This window comes from Hylaeus volcanicus, unplaced genomic scaffold, assembly GCF_026283585.1.
Source record: "Hylaeus volcanicus isolate JK05 unplaced genomic scaffold, UHH_iyHylVolc1.0_haploid 11241, whole genome shotgun sequence".
Lineage (NCBI taxonomy): Eukaryota > Metazoa > Arthropoda > Insecta > Hymenoptera > Colletidae > Hylaeus > Hylaeus volcanicus.
This window is the reverse complement of record NW_026532512.1, coordinates 1-17,752: the sequence shown is the minus strand read 5'-3', so window position 1 is coordinate 17,752 and position 17,752 is coordinate 1. Positions and strand designations below refer to the sequence as shown.

At 38.2% G+C, this 17,752-nt stretch overlaps 2 protein-coding genes and 1 long non-coding RNA gene across 17 annotated transcripts; 2 read left to right on the top strand and 1 right to left on the bottom strand.

Annotated features, from left to right (window-relative positions):
• Positions 1-1,321, top strand: LOC128882371 (uncharacterized). 3 transcript variants are annotated; one of them, XR_008458375.1, is made up of 5 exons: positions 1-92; positions 166-207; positions 284-354; positions 460-1,027; positions 1,128-1,321. It is a non-coding gene; the product is annotated as an uncharacterized LOC128882371 (long non-coding RNA). The 3 variants fall into 3 exon arrangements; XR_008458376.1 differs by having other exon boundaries at positions 74-207; positions 460-849; positions 924-1,027; XR_008458374.1 differs by having other exon boundaries at positions 74-207.
• Positions 1,322-1,478: 157 nt separating this feature from the next.
• On the bottom strand, positions 1,479-15,150 carry LOC128882369 (uncharacterized). 12 transcript variants are annotated; one of them, XR_008458371.1, is made up of 12 exons: positions 15,011-15,136; positions 14,618-14,927; positions 14,324-14,532; positions 14,016-14,255; positions 13,701-13,863; positions 13,405-13,629; positions 2,674-3,924; positions 2,412-2,546; positions 2,257-2,340; positions 2,107-2,181; positions 1,828-1,979; positions 1,479-1,670 (listed from the first exon to the last, which is right to left on the bottom strand). XR_008458371.1 is itself a non-coding variant. In XM_054133964.1 (11 exons), the coding sequence occupies exons 5-10, from the start codon at positions 13,723-13,725 to the stop codon at positions 1,864-1,866; spliced, it is 603 nt and encodes a 200-aa protein (XP_053989939.1). In that variant the 5' UTR covers positions 13,726-13,863; positions 14,003-14,255; positions 14,324-14,532; positions 14,618-14,927; positions 15,011-15,150; the 3' UTR covers positions 1,479-1,670; positions 1,828-1,863. The 12 variants fall into 12 exon arrangements, 3 of the variants coding, with proteins under 3 accessions (XP_053989939.1, XP_053989938.1, XP_053989940.1); XR_008458372.1 differs by having other exon boundaries at positions 2,412-2,489; XM_054133964.1 differs by lacking the exon at positions 2,674-3,924 and having other exon boundaries at positions 2,412-2,489; positions 14,003-14,255; positions 15,011-15,150.
• A 402-nt stretch (positions 15,151-15,552) lies between these two features.
• On the top strand, positions 15,553-16,996 carry LOC128882370 (uncharacterized). 2 transcript variants are annotated; one of them, XM_054133967.1, is made up of 4 exons: positions 15,553-15,694; positions 15,853-15,939; positions 16,036-16,128; positions 16,208-16,996. In XM_054133967.1, exons 1-4 carry the CDS (start codon positions 15,655-15,657, stop codon positions 16,351-16,353), a joined length of 366 nt encoding a protein of 121 aa, XP_053989942.1. In that variant the 5' UTR covers positions 15,553-15,654; the 3' UTR covers positions 16,354-16,996. The 2 variants fall into 2 exon arrangements, with proteins under 2 accessions (XP_053989942.1, XP_053989941.1); XM_054133966.1 differs by having other exon boundaries at positions 15,556-15,698.
• Positions 16,997-17,752: the final 756 nt, after the last annotated feature.

The window sequence follows — 17,752 nt, the reverse complement described above, 5'->3', positions numbered from 1 at the left end:
CTACCCCCCATTTCCGGCTCCTCCCCGACTTTTGGGACACCCTGTATTTTAATCCGACTTAGCATGGTGTGTACCATCTCCTTTGTGAACAAGTATGTATCTATTGGTATCTATTAACAGCAGCAGGAGGAGCATATAATAGAAACTAATCAGTAAATAATTAAGTTACAGCCAAAGTCAACAGTTGGATATGTTTGACATTATGTGGTAAGTATGTAGTTTTGTACATTATAGATGTAGGAATTAATGCCTGTGAATTCTTGTGTGTTTTTCATTTTCACAGTATAAGCTGCCATTGCCACATTAATTGAAGGAAACGAAATGTCGATACGCTTGTTTCATAAATCAACTAAGGTTAGTAAATTATGTATATAATTTGACAGATATAGGTTAGTGTAAAGGGAATATTTGCAAAGCTAATTAATGTTATGTATTATATATTACCTTATTTGGATGTAGATACCTGTATAGTAAGAAAGATGAGTCATAAACATGAAGATATTTTTATCTCTTGAGGATAAGGATATTTGCAGATAAATCAATGAACATGGAACGGGCATTTTTTTAATGGGATTTAATGTTTGAAGTTCCAATCAGTTGAGTCCTGTGACATGTCATTAATAATCACCCACAATCTAATCGTCATTTAAAAAAGAAATAAATTCGTACTTTGATCCGTTTTTGTAGCATGCATTTAGTGAATTTTTTTAGTTATTTTATGTTTTAGTTAGCTTTATACTTCTTCGTCAATTCTATCTGTTTGTTGAAAAAGTTTTGTAAAATCTAACAATGTATGTGTTTGCTTTTGATATCGACCACTAAAGTAACTGTGGAACTAAATTCCTTAAAGTGAGTAATATTACTTGTATGTAATTGTATGCTTTAACACCGATTAGCATAATCTAACAAAACTAGAATTGCAGAACGTACAGTTTCCAATAATATACCAGGACTAACTACAGAGATGAGTTCTCAAAACCGAAGTGCAATTACTTTCTCGCAAGATATATCTGGAAATATGATTAAGGTAAAAAAGCATTAAATCTTATTGTCTCTAACATATTGTTTATTTCAAATTATAGTTGAATGTATATGAATACATGTGATTTCCTTTTCTTTATTTTTAGCGTTTGATCAGACTTGGAGGGGAAAATAACAACAAAGATATCATAAAGTAGAAGTATTTAATAGGTACAGTGGAATAATTATTCATCCAAGAAGAGTATTAAATTATAGATAAGTTTCTTTTGCATGTCACAAATTTTAAAAACAATGTAATGCTAGTATATTTCAAATAAATAGTTTAATACCGGTAGATAAATCCTTTAAACTTTAATTTCCTGTTCTAATTTCCTTAGTATAGAAATTAAGTTACAATTCACATTGTTTTCTTCTAGTTTCAAATAATTAATTTTACCTAATAACAATTTATAAAAAAGAAATAATTTGTAACAATGGAGTTTCTATTTCACTATTCACATTTATCTGTTACATTGTTTATGTTCAATAAAATTACATATGTGTAATTACATAAAATTATAATCTTATTTGAATTCAAAGTAAATGTAAATTCATTAACTATGCATATGTAAATTCTTCCTTGTTCCCATTTCCTAAATGTACACACGACTCGTTTTCTGTACAGCTGCATATTATAAAAATGTCATTATCTGCAAAGAATAATGTACATAAATAATTAGTTGGTAAGTTGATGAAATGGAGGGATTCGTGGTACAAACTCATAAGAGATAAAAAATGATCAAAATGTAGAGACTTTCATTACTTGAAAAGTATTAGTCACATAAATGGTTTCTCTTAAATACTTACTGAAAAAGTACTATTTATATATATTTCTTATATATATTATCGTAAAGATTTATGCCGTTGTGTTTGGATACACATTTTTTCCAAAACAACTTGGGGGCTCATGTTGCTACTAAGAGTTTCTTTACTTAAAATAAGTTTCTGGCAATCCTTATCTACAAAAAATGAAAATGTAGGATATGTAATTGCTGTTAAAATTAAATTATCTTTTATAACATCATTCAAACTGAATTAATAAACAGAATAATAATATTCTGAAGTTAATAAACTATATCTACGTACTCTCTCCATCTGTAGTTATTACTTGTATGTTTTGGTTACATACATGGTTTTCAGTCAACATGGCACCGCTACAATCTAACGAACGATGTAGATAAAAATGATAATATTGAATTAAAAAAGATATAGAAACGGAAGATATAGGATATATACCTTCTATATTGGAAGTGGCTGTAGTTTGTGTGACTGTAGGCTGTTTTTTGTAGAATGTATTAACAGATGCGATAGTTGCCGCTTCTGAAAAAGTAGAACAAAGTAAACAAGAATAATGATAAAAATATATATTGTTTTTGCTGGAAAGGAAATACCTGCAAGAAATATTATTTTCAGAAATTCATTACATTCTTCAACGTTCGCTGTGGATACCTCTTCTGGAAAGGAAATACCTGCAAAGAATGTTGTTTTTGGAAGGAGTTCATTACACTTATCATTTTCGTTAGAATCTGTAATATAACATGTAAAATATAATAAATTTTGTTTCAGAATAAAATACAGTGTTGTGTATTATTTCACAGAAATTACGTAATAAATAATATGCATAAGTATAATTTATACGAATTCGAAGCATACCTATTGACATTAAATCGCTCTCGTAGTGTTCTTGTTTATAATCTTCGCTGAAGACACGTAAAAATTGACCTAATGGCAGTGTCTCAGATATTAAATTTTCTTGTGATGTTGTTATTTTCTTATTCTTTGCTTTATTCGTGCATGGTCGTATACGCCTTATGTTTTCATTTTTTAGTAATATTTTATAATTTGTTTCCTGATCCGCAATTTGATTTGTTAAGTTATCCGTATTTAAGAATAAAAAGACACATTAAGTTTATGTAATTAGAATAATTAGAAAATTAGATGTATTTGATTTAGGTATATTGTTAATATAATAATATTATTAAGTTCAAATTAGTTGGACGTAAAGATTTACAAGAACATAAATAAACTCATATAAACTGTTCTGATGTCTCAACTTTATATACATACGTACACACATACACCCTCGATCACGTTCGGAGCTTACCCTCTAGGGAAAGTGGCGATCTAAATCCAATTGGCTTATTTGTTACATTTAAACTGTTCCCGTGTTGATCAGATAAATTAGAGTCTCCCACATTTAATTTTATTTTATTTTCTAATTCCAATGTAATTCCAATTCCACTTGTTTAAATGTAACAAATAAGTCAATTTAATTTAGATCGTCATTTTCCCCAGAGGGTTCCGAGCGTGATCGAGGGTATTATGAGTATTATGTATGAAAATACATACTGCTTCGTGTATTACATCTAATACCAGTGGATGTACATACAATATACCACAGTAAAACGTAGTTACTCGTTTTTTTAAACTAGATTGTTACATTGTTAAATCGATGCGATTTATACCTAATTTTTAATAAGAAAATATTACGGAATTGTATTAAAATTAATAGTGTTACGGAACGCGTCGTGCGGTGATAGGGAATTTTCTGACGTGGGTAAGGTGCCCGTGGAGCGCTGAGCCGCTCTGCCCGGAGAGGCGCGTGAAATAAAAATTCGAAATACTTTTAGGAAAAAGCAAAGACGTTTATTCAGTCGACTCGTTTGGTTTAAATCGTTTCGTAGTTCGTTACCAGAGGTTCGATTACGATTGATCTCTCTGGAAAAATCCTCGCTCGATCTGCTGCTTCTCTCCCTTCTCCGGAAGATTCCCGATCCTCCCTTCGGGTTGTCCTGGTCCAATCGGGGATTGCGCCCTACTCCTTCTATCGGTGATCTTCATCGATCTTGGATCCACCCCCGAGTCGGGTGGAGGTGGGAGTCGCGCGGCCATGTTTATGCAGGACTACATGTGAAAGGGAAAACGCGGAGGTCTAGAGAGAGAGAAAACGCGCCAGCGAGACACAGCAACCCTTAAGAGCTCTTTCACACGACGATACGCGTATCGCAATACGCGTATGCGATACGTATATGCTAGCAAGATACTTATGCGATACTGTATCCAACTAATTTCGTAGCTCGGTGTTGATCATTTGTTTTTCAGTTAAACATATCTTTTCGTTTGAGAAACACGCATTCTTAGTTAGTGAAAACCTTTCTGAAATAATGGATGAGATTGAAGCTTTATCTATTTGGTTTCTACATAAAAAAGCTACTAAAAGGAGAAAAGTTAAGAGAAAATATTGGGTTCATCCTATTAATAATATAAGAGAAGAAACGGGAGCTTTTCATATTTTATTCGAAGAACTTTGTAACGATCCATGTAAATTCTTCAATTATTATGTCTAAAATTTTGTTATGAGGAAGGTGAACGAATTCGACGATACTGCGCAGCGTCGTGTGAATGCTCGCATCTATTTCAATGTTTCGTCGGCCGCCCCGACGCAGAAAAAGTTGCCGGCGGCCGACCAACCGCGGATACCGAAAATCAGTATCGCGATACTGTATCTCACGAAAATCGCCGTCTGAACGCTTCCATAACATTATATGTTCCATCGGTATCCTGCATATGCGTATCGTCGTGTGAAAGAGCTCTAAGGGGCTAGACACGGCACGTGACCTCTCCGATTTGGCTGGTCGGTATTACAGCAGATATTTCTGCATAGAAATGGTAATACCCATAGAGACACGGCTGGCCGATGAAAACGAGGTGGCGATTTCTGCTGTTTCTGAACGAAGCGAGAAATATAATTCGCTCTTAGCAAGCGAAATTGAGATATACACTACTCCCAAAAATTAGCGGGACACTTTTTCAAATCGTCGTAACTATGGGAGTTTTCAACCGATTGAAATGAAACTGCGTGAGGAGTACTTTTGAAGTGTCCCCTAGGCGTATGTACAGTTGCATTGGCAATGGTTGAAAAACGCCTCTTTGAAACAGGTCAGGGATGACGGAAGAGGTTGAAAAATTCAAAAAAACCTTTGGGGCGACTCTCCTCGATGCCCTCTACAAAAAGCGCCCCTTGAAATCCCTCTCGGACAAACCCACCCCCTCTAAAATCCACAATTTTTGGACGACGGTCTCGATTTTGGGCTCAATGCTTTCTCTGGAACTTTCTCGCTCATAAATATGTGGACACGTACTACTTTCAATAAATAATTAATGTACATCGTAAATTATTACTATACATCTTTTGTTGCTAAATTCTATATTGGATGTATTTAACAACATTTGATTATATTAAATATTTCCACTGCCATGTTTAATTTTTTAGTGGAACTATGGGATCGTTTAGATAGGAAAGTTCAGAAAGAATGTTCAATATATCAAACACATTTATGGCGAAATATTACAAAAAAAAATGAGATAATATTACTGCGGACACAATGAAGAAATTAATAGTATCCAAGTTTGGTAAAAAAAAATGATAATATAATCTAGTTATCTCTAAAGGTTTTTATCATTACTCATATGATATTAAAAAAAGACTATTAATAAAATATATTCGCTAATACAACATAAACATATCGAAAGATAAATAATACAATGGATATTAATAGATTTGCAACTGTTATTAGATATTTAGTGTCCACATACTTCTGAGGAGGGGTGTATTGTATGCATCGCGCAGATACGTCGCGCCGGGTCGCGATCATGTCAAATATAGACGTACGATCATTATCTTTGTTATAGGTTATAGCTATTGTTTTTCGCAAACAACACACATATATAATCAGGTACATGTTGTTACGAGCCAGGGCGATAGCGACGCGCGTGTGAGCTCTGCGAGTGGGTTGAATTCAAGAATCGAAGAAGATACGATTAGTCCTGTTTATTTCAATGAGTTCAAAGATTGAGGATGGAGTAGAAATCGCAGACGACCTCGACGCGAAGTCAGATAGCTGCTGGGAATTGGTATCTCCCGGTAAAGGGTAACCGTTGGGAAGGTTAGGTAGGGATTGAATCGTATCGTTGGAATATAATACGCGTCGTGGATAAAGCCTCGCAACTATTAATTCTAAACAAATAATAACTCGAGCGGTAAAGTTATTATGTTGTGGGGTCGTTACACTGGTAAGGATTGTTTATTCCAATAGTGAAGGTTTAATAATGATTTAACAGACCTTTTAAGGTTAAAAAATGATTATATATTCAAAACTGAATAATTCTAATAATACAATTGTACAGTGTCGTGTTGTCGCGGTTAGTGTATGAATTTAATTACCTAATTGTTGCACGGTGTTAACGCACTGGCGATGCGGGGGTCAAGAATGCTTCTATACCGTAATAGATTTTGTACCGTCCTCGCGGATCTATATGGTTAATGTTGATCGAAAGGGATTTGAAGCCCGATCTCACTGAAGCGCAACTCTGAAGACGATCGACGTGACTTTACCAAGTAACTCTTTCGTACTAATCCCTCGAGTAACGAAAATCATGGGTTTATATACCCCTAGATATTGGTGGGGATACGTCATAGGTGAACATCTGTGTGGCTTTAGGGAAAGTTTAGATAAGGGTTACCCACGCAGCGCGAGATAAAAGATGATTCTGAGAAAAGTATGGTACAGCTGCAGGGTGCACTTCGGTAAGACCAGACTCCACATTCCAAGGGGTAGATAAAATAAATGAATGCGAGCTTCGAAAAGAACGGGTGTGCATACGTAACAATGTTATACATCAATAGATTCAGAAAAAAAAAATATGTTCATTTTGGTTATTCTATAAACTGCGATTTAAAATAATGTTAGAAACAAATTCTTTATTATAAAGAAATTATTTTTTTCACAAAATGTTGGGTCCGATTTTATATGCATATAGAAAACCACGAAACTTTTTCTTAAAAAGATTTCTTCTACCTATGATAGTTTCGGAGATAGCCTATTGGAGCTGAAACTTTATATCGTTTCACCCCCTAAATATGAAAACGGGACAAAATAAAAAGTAGGTATATCTTATTTTTCGGCCCTTCAAAACATATTCAAAACTCAAAACAATCGGAGGCAGACACCTAAAAAACATTCCTTATCAGTCTCTCTTTCTTCTTCATCAATCTGTCTTTTTCTACTTCGTCGACGCTTCGAAACTCTAGACGGATTCGAAGCTGGTCGGACTTGAATATTTGGTTATACGTACTTACAATGTATACCCAACCGAGGTGTCGAAATAAATCGGACACTTTTTCAAACCGTCGTAACTATGGGAGTTTTCAACCGATTGAAATGAAACTGCGTGAGGAGTACTTTTGAAGTGTCCCCTAGGCGTGTGTAAAGTTGCATTGGCGATGGTTGAAAAACGGCTCTTTGAAACAGGCCAGAGATGACGGAAGAGGTTGAAAAATTCAAAAAAACCTTTGGGGCGACTTTACTTGATGCCCTCTACAAAACGCACCCCCTCTAAAATCCACAATTTTTGTACGACGGTCTCGATTTTAGGCTCAATGCATTCTCTGGACCCCCCTGATCCAGAAAATGCTATCACCCATACCGTGCACCCCATAGGCACCCTTTGGGGGGGTGGAACAGCTCGCGAATTTTCAACCCCTTTCGTAAGGGAGTACTTCCACACATTGGGCGGCGATGAAATTCACCATATTTCTTCTCGATATGTTAAGGATGAATGCCGAAAAGGTCCCGTTTCGAAAACTGCCCCCGGAGCTGAAGGGGGAGGGCAGAGGTAGGGGTGGTCCATCCACAAGTGTAAGGGTTGGAACGTTGTTTCGTTGCGTGAATTACATGTCCAATAGTCCAGGGCATCGGTGCGACACAGTTTTGATGTCTTTTTCCTGCGTGAATGGCAATAAAATACGAAAATGTCGTTTTTAGGGAAAACCCACCCCCAACTTCAGGCCCATCTGCAGGGTGAACGAGCAACCCCACGTCAATGCCGTTCATGGTATCGGATGCGCGAATGCTTTATTAACAGGTCCTCAAAAATTCAGATTTTTTTAATCACGCTTTCGTTGTCAAATCGGAGCAGATTTGAAAGAGTAGTTAAGTGAGTCGGACGGAGCCAGCATTCAAGAGCGCCCGGCAGCTAGGCAACCCATCGTACTCCACTCGGTACTCTTCCACTTTCCCTGTCTTCTGCGTTCCTCGCGGGGTCGCGCCGCGCTCTTACCGTGTTCCAATGCGTGTGTTAGAAAAATGCCCTGCCAAAGCGGAAGGGTTAATTTTTGCTTTTTAATTAGACAGAAGAGGTTCGCGTGTGTCGAAAAATAAACACCCGATTTCGAAGACAATTTGCATAAAAAAAGGACAAAAACTTTAATTTTTTGAATTGTAATCTTTAAATCAAATAAAATTCATTTAAAATTTAATAAAGCAGTTAAGAAAAAATTTTACACTATTTACAAACTTAATAATTAACGAAAAACTATACATTTTTAATATTGGGTGGTTCCACCTTGGTTCCACCAGGTACGCGATGTAATATCTTCATTCGACGATAGGTTAGTTATAAATACGGATCAAACTGGTTGTGAATATAAAATAGAGTTAAAGCGCACGTTGTCATTGTTACGCATACAGAAACTCGCTGTTTGTTTCCGAAGCTCGCGTTCATCAATTTTATTTTATCTACCCTCCTGGAATTTGGAGCTCGGTCTCCCTGGAGTGCATCCTGCAGCTGCATACTCTTAACATCATCTTCGACTTGCGTTGCGTGGGAAGACTTCTTATCTACCCTTTCCCAGGGAACGCAGCTGCTCACCTCAGAGCCACGAAAATCCTAACCGTCAGATTTCCAAATATGGAAATCACCGACGGATCCCACCAACATTTAGGGGTATATAAACCCACGATTTTCGTTGCTCAGGGGATTAGAACGATAGAGTTAGGTAGAGTCACATCTCGTCCATCGTTGCAGAGTGTGCTTTAGTGAGATCGGGCTTCAGTTTCCCTTTCGATCAAGTTAACCTTATAGATCCGCGAAGACGGTTTTCATCTATTACGGCATTTAGAATCACACTCGACCCCCGCATCGCCAGTGCGTTAACACCGTGCAACAATTAGGTAATTAAATTTAACGTTTACTACACACGACCGCGACAACACAACACTGCACATTTGTAACTTAGTATAGTTATTCTGAATATATATTCTTTTGTGTAAATTCAAAGTTTCCTAAGTCAATTACTGAACCTTCACGATATAACAAGCAATCCTAGCCTGTGTAACGATCCCACAACATAATAACTTTGCCGCTCGAGTTATTATTCAATTAAATTAATAAGTTGCGAGGCTTTATCCGCGACGCGTAGTATTCATCAACGATACGATTTAAGCTCAGTGTATTCAACCCGAATTCCCTAATTCAACCTATCCTGCGGTTACCCTTTACTGGGAGATACCGATTCCTGCTAGCTATCTGACTTCGCGCCAGAGTCGCTGCACTTTTCCAATAACTTCACAATTGGAACCTTTACCCTACGGTTATCCTTACCTGTGAGATACCGATTCCTGCAGCTATCTGACTTAACGTCCGAGGCGTCTGCATTTGTCTCCAATAACCAACAACCAAACACCCTAACCTACGGTTACCCTTTACTGGGAGATACCGATTCCTGCAACTATCTGACTTCGCGTCAGAGTCGTCTGCATTATCTACTCTATCCTCAAATCTTCGGCTCCATTGATACATACTAATTAATCATATCGATCCAATTCTCGAATCCATCCCACTCGCAGTGCTCACACGCGCGTCGCTATCGCCCTGGCTCGTAACAGCGTATTTATTATTATTAGAAATTGCACATCTCTTGTAAATTTCATTCAGCACATCATAATTTTTTAATATTTCGTGTGCATTTCATACTGTTGTATGAAATATGTGTTGCTGCAACAAGATTTGTACAACAAATATTGTCAAAGATATCTTTATTATTTAGTGAAGGATGTTTACTGCATTCCTCCAGCATGGCTGATTTTAATTTTAATATTTCTCCTCTGCGCGGTTCGTTAGGATGAGTGTGTGATTTTTGCAAAAAATAATCTTCATCTTTTTGAATTAATGTTCCTGTACATTTCTTAGTTTGCCGTCCAGAACAACGATAGATTTTCGGGTTCTTAGAATCTTTATCATAGCAATATCCGTCATAAACGTATATAAAAGAATTTTTTCTTCTCCCATTACAAATTTCCATTGTATATGCAGGTAGATATTAGATCCACTTCATGAATAATTCTGTGCGTAAATTTCCTCTTAAATGACAACAGGTCTAAATAGAAGGAGTAAAGCGTGTAATTGAAGAATCACAATTCTTCTACTGTTTTTTGTAAAATATAAGTATGATAGCCATTATAGAAGAAAAGTATACAGGGTGTCCCAAAAGTCGGGGAGGAGCCGGAAATGGGGGATAGCTGAGACGATTCTGAACAACAATTTCCTTTGCAGAAATGTCGGATGGTGCTTCGTTAAGGAGATATTAAGCGAAAACCCCGACCCATCAGAGCGCGCGTATACCGTTGGAGCGGTCGCGGTAGCGAAGGCTACGAGCTAAGTGGGCGCGCTTGTACGCGAACAAGTGACTCGTCGTGCATCGTAGGACATTGACGCTGCCGCCTAACGCGTAGCTTTCGCTACCGCGGCCGCTGGAATGGTCTACGCGCGCTCTGATTGGTCGGGGTTTTCTCTTAATATCTCCTTAACGAAGCCCCATCCGACATTTTTGCAAAGGAAATTGTTGTTCAGAATCGTCTCAGCTACCCCCCGTTTCCGGCCCCTCCCCAACTTTTGGGACACCCTGTATATAAAACATTAATTTAAAATAATACTTACTTTTTAATCAAGATTATAATCGCAACTTTTAGATCAAGATCGATGTGAATCAGAATAAACGGGGTAGCCAGAGATAACAATTGTTTTAATGGCCAAATAACGTGAATAAAGTGAAGTCGTACATATCTATGTATATGTTTTGTTTAATCAAAGTACGTTCTAATTACACTTGATCAAAAATTTGGATATGCGGATTATTTTTCTGAGATTTGCAGTGTTACGTGCCGACAACTTAATTTTTTTTATTTATCTTGATTTCGTCAGCAGGAATGTGTTCGAGATGGTTTACCATCCCGAATTCTTTCTAATCGAGCACAAATCTAGCCTTTGACGATTAAAATATTTCCTAAAAGATAAACACCGTATAACAATCTCTCCCTGGAAGATCAGCGTCGTTACCCTATTGACATTACGTTGCGCGATGAAACGAATAAGCCATAATAATTTTGCCATTCTCCAGAGCGTGTAATAATTATAAAGCGTAGATAGGTATTGTTTTCAAGGATCAGTCGCCTCACGTTAGGTAGAAATATATCAAAATTCAAAAACTGTCTGACGCAGATAAAGATCTTCTTACGTCTTATCGTCTGAATTGTACATCGAACTTCCGGCGCGAACTTCTAAAAATCACGTTTTAAGCTAAGCATTTTCTGAAAAACGCCTCACACCACTATACAGTCCGCCGCGAAACCCAGCGCAGCGTTTCGACCGTCCATCTCTCTCTCTCTCTCCCGTTGGCAGGCTGTACGGGACCCACGCAGAAAAACTTATAAGTTAGATTGTACATACAGCGTCGCGATTTGAGGATTTGGGCAGAGCGCAAGAACACTTTAATCAGCTAAGGAACCTGGCCAATTAAAATTCATTTTTGTTAGCGCTGCACTCTGATTCGCAGCAGCGCAGAATGCAGCGCAAGCATTTTCATAAACTTTGAACCGAGCTGCGCTCGAAGCAGCAAAGTCGAAGTCACTTTTCGTTGTAAAGTCGCGTCAAGCGTAACGGAAGCCCGCGAGCGACCTTTAGCTATCTTTTTATAATTTTGAGCCGGAGTTCCCGATTGAAGTGTTCCTTCAATGTGCAACATTCACCGCGAAAAGACTCAGTTCGCCGCGTTATAAATTCCTTTTGTTCATATTTTTGTTTCGCCTCTTATAATTAGGAATAGTTTAAGATATAATTTCCTACTTTATAATTAGTAATTATAATCTCACCGCATAATTGGCTTTTAAACTGTTCTCCGCGAGTGTTCTGTTGCGCGCGCGCGCGTGTGTTTGCGAACACGAGCCACTCCAAAAAGATTATTTTCCATCCAAATTCGCCACTGCTGTGCTGCCTACCAACGCGGGCACGAACGAGCCTTTCAACCTGATTGTACCTCTACCAGATTCATTGTAAAGGACGCCTCCACACCACCCATTGTAAGTCGAATTTTCTTCCGATAATATTGTTCTTCGCCGTTCTCATCAGCACCACTGTAAAAATCGTCGTAAAGCGGAGAGAGAGAGAGAGAGAGAGAGAGAGAGAGAGAGAGAGAATTACTACTATTAATAAATTTTGTTATGCTTATCAAACATTATCTAACATGGACTCGCTCACGACCAGGGATTTCCAACCGAAAAAACCCTCTCAGTTTTAGGGCTAGCTTGGAACGCTAATTCAGACTCCTTCCAGTTTCGTCCTATTAACATTGGTGATCCTCCAACGACGAAACGAGCTGTGTTGTCTACGGTACCACGCCTATTTGATCCACCGGGCTGGATTACTTCTATTGTTATAACTGCCAAAATTTTCATTCAAAGATTATGGTTAGCCCGTACAGATTGGGATGAAGAACTTTCTGATGACATTCGTCAAGAATGGCTCATGTTTTACGACCAATTCACCGCATTAGCTGATTTGCAATTACCGCGAAGAGTTTCCCCAAGTCAGCCAATAGATACGCAATTTCACGGATTTGCCGATGCATCCACCAAGGCCTATGCCGCCGTAGTTTATCAACGCGATACACTTTCGGGTGGTAGAATTTCGGTAAACCTCATCGCCGCGAAATCCAGAGTTGCACCGTTGAAAATCGTCACAGTTCCAAGGCTTGAATTGTGCGCCGCTTTGTTACTTGCAAAATTAATGAATTTTTTTAAAAATTCGTTTCCAACCCGGGAGATCGATTGTTATTGTTGGACCGACTCAAGCATAACCTTGCAGTGGTTGCCACAGCCTCCATTCCGCTGGAAAACCTTCGTTGCCAATCGAGTAGCGAAAGTACAGCAATTACTACCAGACATTGCATGGCGTTATGTGCCAACTCGTGACAACCCTGCTGATTGCGCTTCTCGCGGTCTCTATCCCTCCCAACTTAGCAACCATATTTTGTGGTGGCACGGTCCGTCATGGTTGTCTGCTTCCTCGGATTCTTGGCCGGCGTCGTTTCAAGGCGTCATTGATAATTCGTCAGAAGAAAGAATTCGCGAATTAAATTGCGCACTCGCAGTCGAGGAAACATGGCAACTAATGACGCGGTTTTCCTCGTGGCCAAAATTGCAAAGAGTCGCCGCATATTTATATCGTTTCCTCGATAAAACCATACGAAAACTTTTAAAAAGCACTCACCTCGACCGACCGTTTCAAATTCCATGACCTTGCGACCTTGTGAAGTGGAGCGAGCGAAACTCTTTTTGCTGCGATACATGCAAGCTGAATCATTTCCCCATGAACTCCAACTTCTTAAGGCCTCCACACCGATTCCTAAGTCAAGCCCAATCAGTGCATTGGTACCATTCCTTGACTCTGAAGGACTTATTCGAGCTCGAGGTCGTCTGATGAACTCGCCATTAGCTGAAAAGGCAAAAACTCCCATAATTTTGCGCTCCCACCCATTATCTAGACTAATAATAATGAATACTCACTTGCAAAATTTGCACGCTGGACCATTATTAACTCTTGCCAAACTGAGAACTGAGTTCTGGATACTCAGAGCCAGAGCCACTATTCGCGCCGTGTTGTACAATTGTGTGCCATGTACTCGCGAGAGGGCAGAAGCCCCCAAGGAACTCATGGGAAACTTCCCAGCTACAAGAGTTACAGAGGTTAAAAGGGCATTCATAGATGCCGGTGTAGACTATGCGGGTCCGATTCTCGTACGCCCAACCGCAGGCCGAGGTTACAAGGCTCGAAAGGCTTATATCGCATTGATTATTTGTTTAACTACCAAGGCGATTCACCTCGAATTGGTGAATGATTATTCCTCCGCCGCATTCGTTGCCGCATTCCACAGGTTTGTAGCCCGACGAGGAATGCCGACGTTCCTTTACTCCGATAATGGCACCACCTTTCAAGGAGCAAACAAGGAACTCGACCAGGCGTTCCGAGCAGCAGTCGACGACCCAAATTTCGCTAATCGAATCGCCGTTGATGGAGTGAAATGGAAGTTTATACCCCCAGCTGCTCCACATTTTGGGGGACTATGGGAGGCAGCGATTAAAAGCGTTAAAACGCACCTTAAACGCTGTATAGGATCACATACACTTACCCAAGAAGAGATGGGAACGCTTCTCTGTCGCATTGAGGCGTGCTTAAACTCACGCCCCCTCGCTGCTATGTCAAACAGTATCGATGACTTCGAAGTGTTGACACCAGCCCACTTCCTCATCGGGACAAACCTTGCGACTCCACTGGAACCAAGTGTACTTAACCTTAGGGAGGAAAGACTGTCTCGCTGGCAGATGGTTCAGCGTCTTTCTGAAACATTTTGGAAGGCATGGTCCAATGATTACCTTCACACTCTACACCAAAGGCCAAAATGGCGTACCGTTCAAAATCTTACCAGAGTAGGCCAAATTGTGCTCCTTCGCAACGCCAACCTTCCACCCAGTATGTGGGAATTCGGCCGTATCACCGCTTGCCATCCTGGGGACGATGGGCTCGTCCGCGTGGTCAAGGTCAAAACGGCACGCCCTGAGTACACTAGACCGATCACGAAGATATGTTTTTTGCCGATTCCGATCAACGACAAGACCGAAGAAGGCGATACTACGTCCCATGACCAAGGCAACTGTCAAGGTCAGACGTCGTAACTCCGCGAGCTGCCATATTTTCGTACGCAGTACAACTGGACTTGTAAAATTTGTAAATATCTGTAAATAATAAGGAAGCCAACGTCGTTGTAATCCATTAGATTTAGTTAAGTAATTGTAACGCGTTTAGAATAAGAACTTACCGTTGAGCAAATCACGCACATGAACATTACGATTGTCGATCTAACCACACTTCACTCAGATGCACGCGTGCCACGTCATCGCGACGCGCTCCCTCTACACCAATTGAAGAGGGCGCGTTTATTTGAATGTAACCATTCAATGGGGGCCGGGGTGTTTGAATATCCGAATGTGTGGCAAGGGGCTCTCGTAAAGAGAGATCCGCTCCTGCCGTGTCGTCAATCGATCATTGCGTAATTGATCGATTTACAGACCACGCGCATTCCCACCTGCTCCCGTTTTTCGGCAACCTGCATTCGTTTCCGATTCCTCTCCTTCTTCTTCTCCGAATCGCCACGCGAGTACCACGTGCGAATTCTAAGAAGCGATTACCGTAACGCGAGTTTTTGCGTACCAAAATTATTCTCAACCGAATCAGTTAATCAGCCAAGACTATAATTCAGTGATTTTTGTTATTTTGTTTATTAATTAGTTTCGTATAAATTTAAGTTTAAGTTACATTTACGAACATTAAATTCCATTTGTTACAACGAACATTCAGTGCTACGATTATTTCGTTTACGCCAACTGCCCTTCCCGACAGATCTTCTTCAGACAAGAAGAACCAATTTAAATTTTACATTTTTTAATCCGAACTCCAAACAGTATGCATGGAAAGTCAAGGAGTAACTACATACAGTTCAATAGTAGGTGCGTTCTACTATATATGTTCATTTTTCATTAGTCTCTTGTTTCAAGTGTGCTCAAGGTTAAATACTACTAAAATTAGCATGATTTTCAGTTGCTTTTTTTTTGTTGTTTCCATGCTTACCAACTAATTATTTATGTACATTATTCTTTGCAGATAATGACATTTTTATAATATGCAGCTGTACAGAAAACGGGCCGTGTGTATATTTAGAAAATGGGAAAAAGGAAGAAGCAATAGAGGGTAAATTTCTGATCACGAACTTTATCCTATTAATGTTTAGATTATGTATTAAAAAGTTAGTAAATTTTATTGGGTTCATGTTTAATGTATTTTTAGGCGATATTTCATCGACATCTATTAACAGACCCAGTGATATTTGCACGAACGCATTACAGGAATTACACAAAAATGTAGATAATATGACAGATAGTATGTTTCACCTTCATTCATAGTTTCACTGATGTTCAAGTTTTTAAATATTAGATTATTAATTAAAATCGTTTTTCAGATAGGGACATTTGTATAAGTGATAGTCAAATTACTGTACAGAATTTAATAGAAGATAAATTTTTTACTTACTCATATCTTTACTTTTGGTTTTCATTCAACAGTTTTTCAGCATTTAATTTGTTACCTTTGATAAATACAGTGTAAATGATGTATGTGTATAAAATACAATGGGGTGTTTACAAAAGACTATAATTACAAAAGATTACAATATATGTATTATATTGTATTGTGTTTACAAAAGATTATAATATATATATATATATAAATAATACATATAAATATTTATATTTACAATTTATAATAATTATATTATAATTTATAATATATATATAAATATATATATATATATTTCATATAATTTATTAATTATAAACATTTATTCGTTCAATTTATAAATAATTATATATATCTGCATTTTTTTTTTCTTGCTACAAGAAATTTTAATGTTAATGATGAAATGAGAAAGTGACTCCATTTCTATAAGCTCTACATAAAAAGTCTAAATTAAAAACACTTTAGTGGTATGGATCTATTCTGTATGAATGAAGGTACCTGACAATTCAGATTTTGATAACTTGCCTTGTAATGAAAATGGATAAACATTTTACAACAATTGCTGCAATTTGTTAACGAATAACCTCCAAGCCTGTGGTTCTCTTCATTTGTATAAGTTCTACATAAAAAGTCTAAATTCAAAACATTTTGGTGGTATGGATCTATATTAAAAACAGTTTTCTGTATGAATAAAGGTATCTAGCAATTCAGATTTTGACAACTTACCTTGTAATCAAGATCGATCAACACTTTACAACACTGGCTGCAATTTGTTATTAAACCCTACATAAAAAGTCTAAATTGAAAACATTTTGCTGATATAAATATAATTAATAATGCAATAGTGTAAAAACTTTTGACTCTTGGCAGGTTATGAATGATGACATTTGTTTCGACCCTCGATGGCCGACGAGCCATTCCGAACCGAATGATTCCGAGAGTCGAAGAACGTCGCTCGGCTTTTGCTTAGCTCCTATTGGCTAAGGGTTGACGACGGGAAAATCATACGAAAAATACCGTTTCTGGCAGATTCATGACATGATATTACGATATCTCTGTTACGAGCCAGGGCGATAGCGACGCGCGTGTGAGCCCTGCGAGTGGGTTGAATTCAAGAATCGAAGAAGATACGATTAGTCCTGTTTATTTCAATGAGTTCAAAGATTGAGGATGGAGTAGAAATCGCAGACGACCTCGACGCGAAGTCAGATAGCTGCTGGGAATTGGTATCTCCCGGTAAAGGGTAACCGTTGGGAAGGTTAGGTAGGGATTGAATCGTATCGTTGGAATATAATACGCGTCGTGGATAAAGCCTCGCAACTATTAATTCTAAACAAATAATAACTCGAGCGGTAAAGTTATTATGTTGTGGGGTCGTTACACTGGTTAGGATTGCTTATTCCAATGGTGAAGGTTTAATAATGATTTAACAGACCTTTTAAGGTTAAAAAATGATTATATATTCAAAACTGAATAATTCTAATAGTAC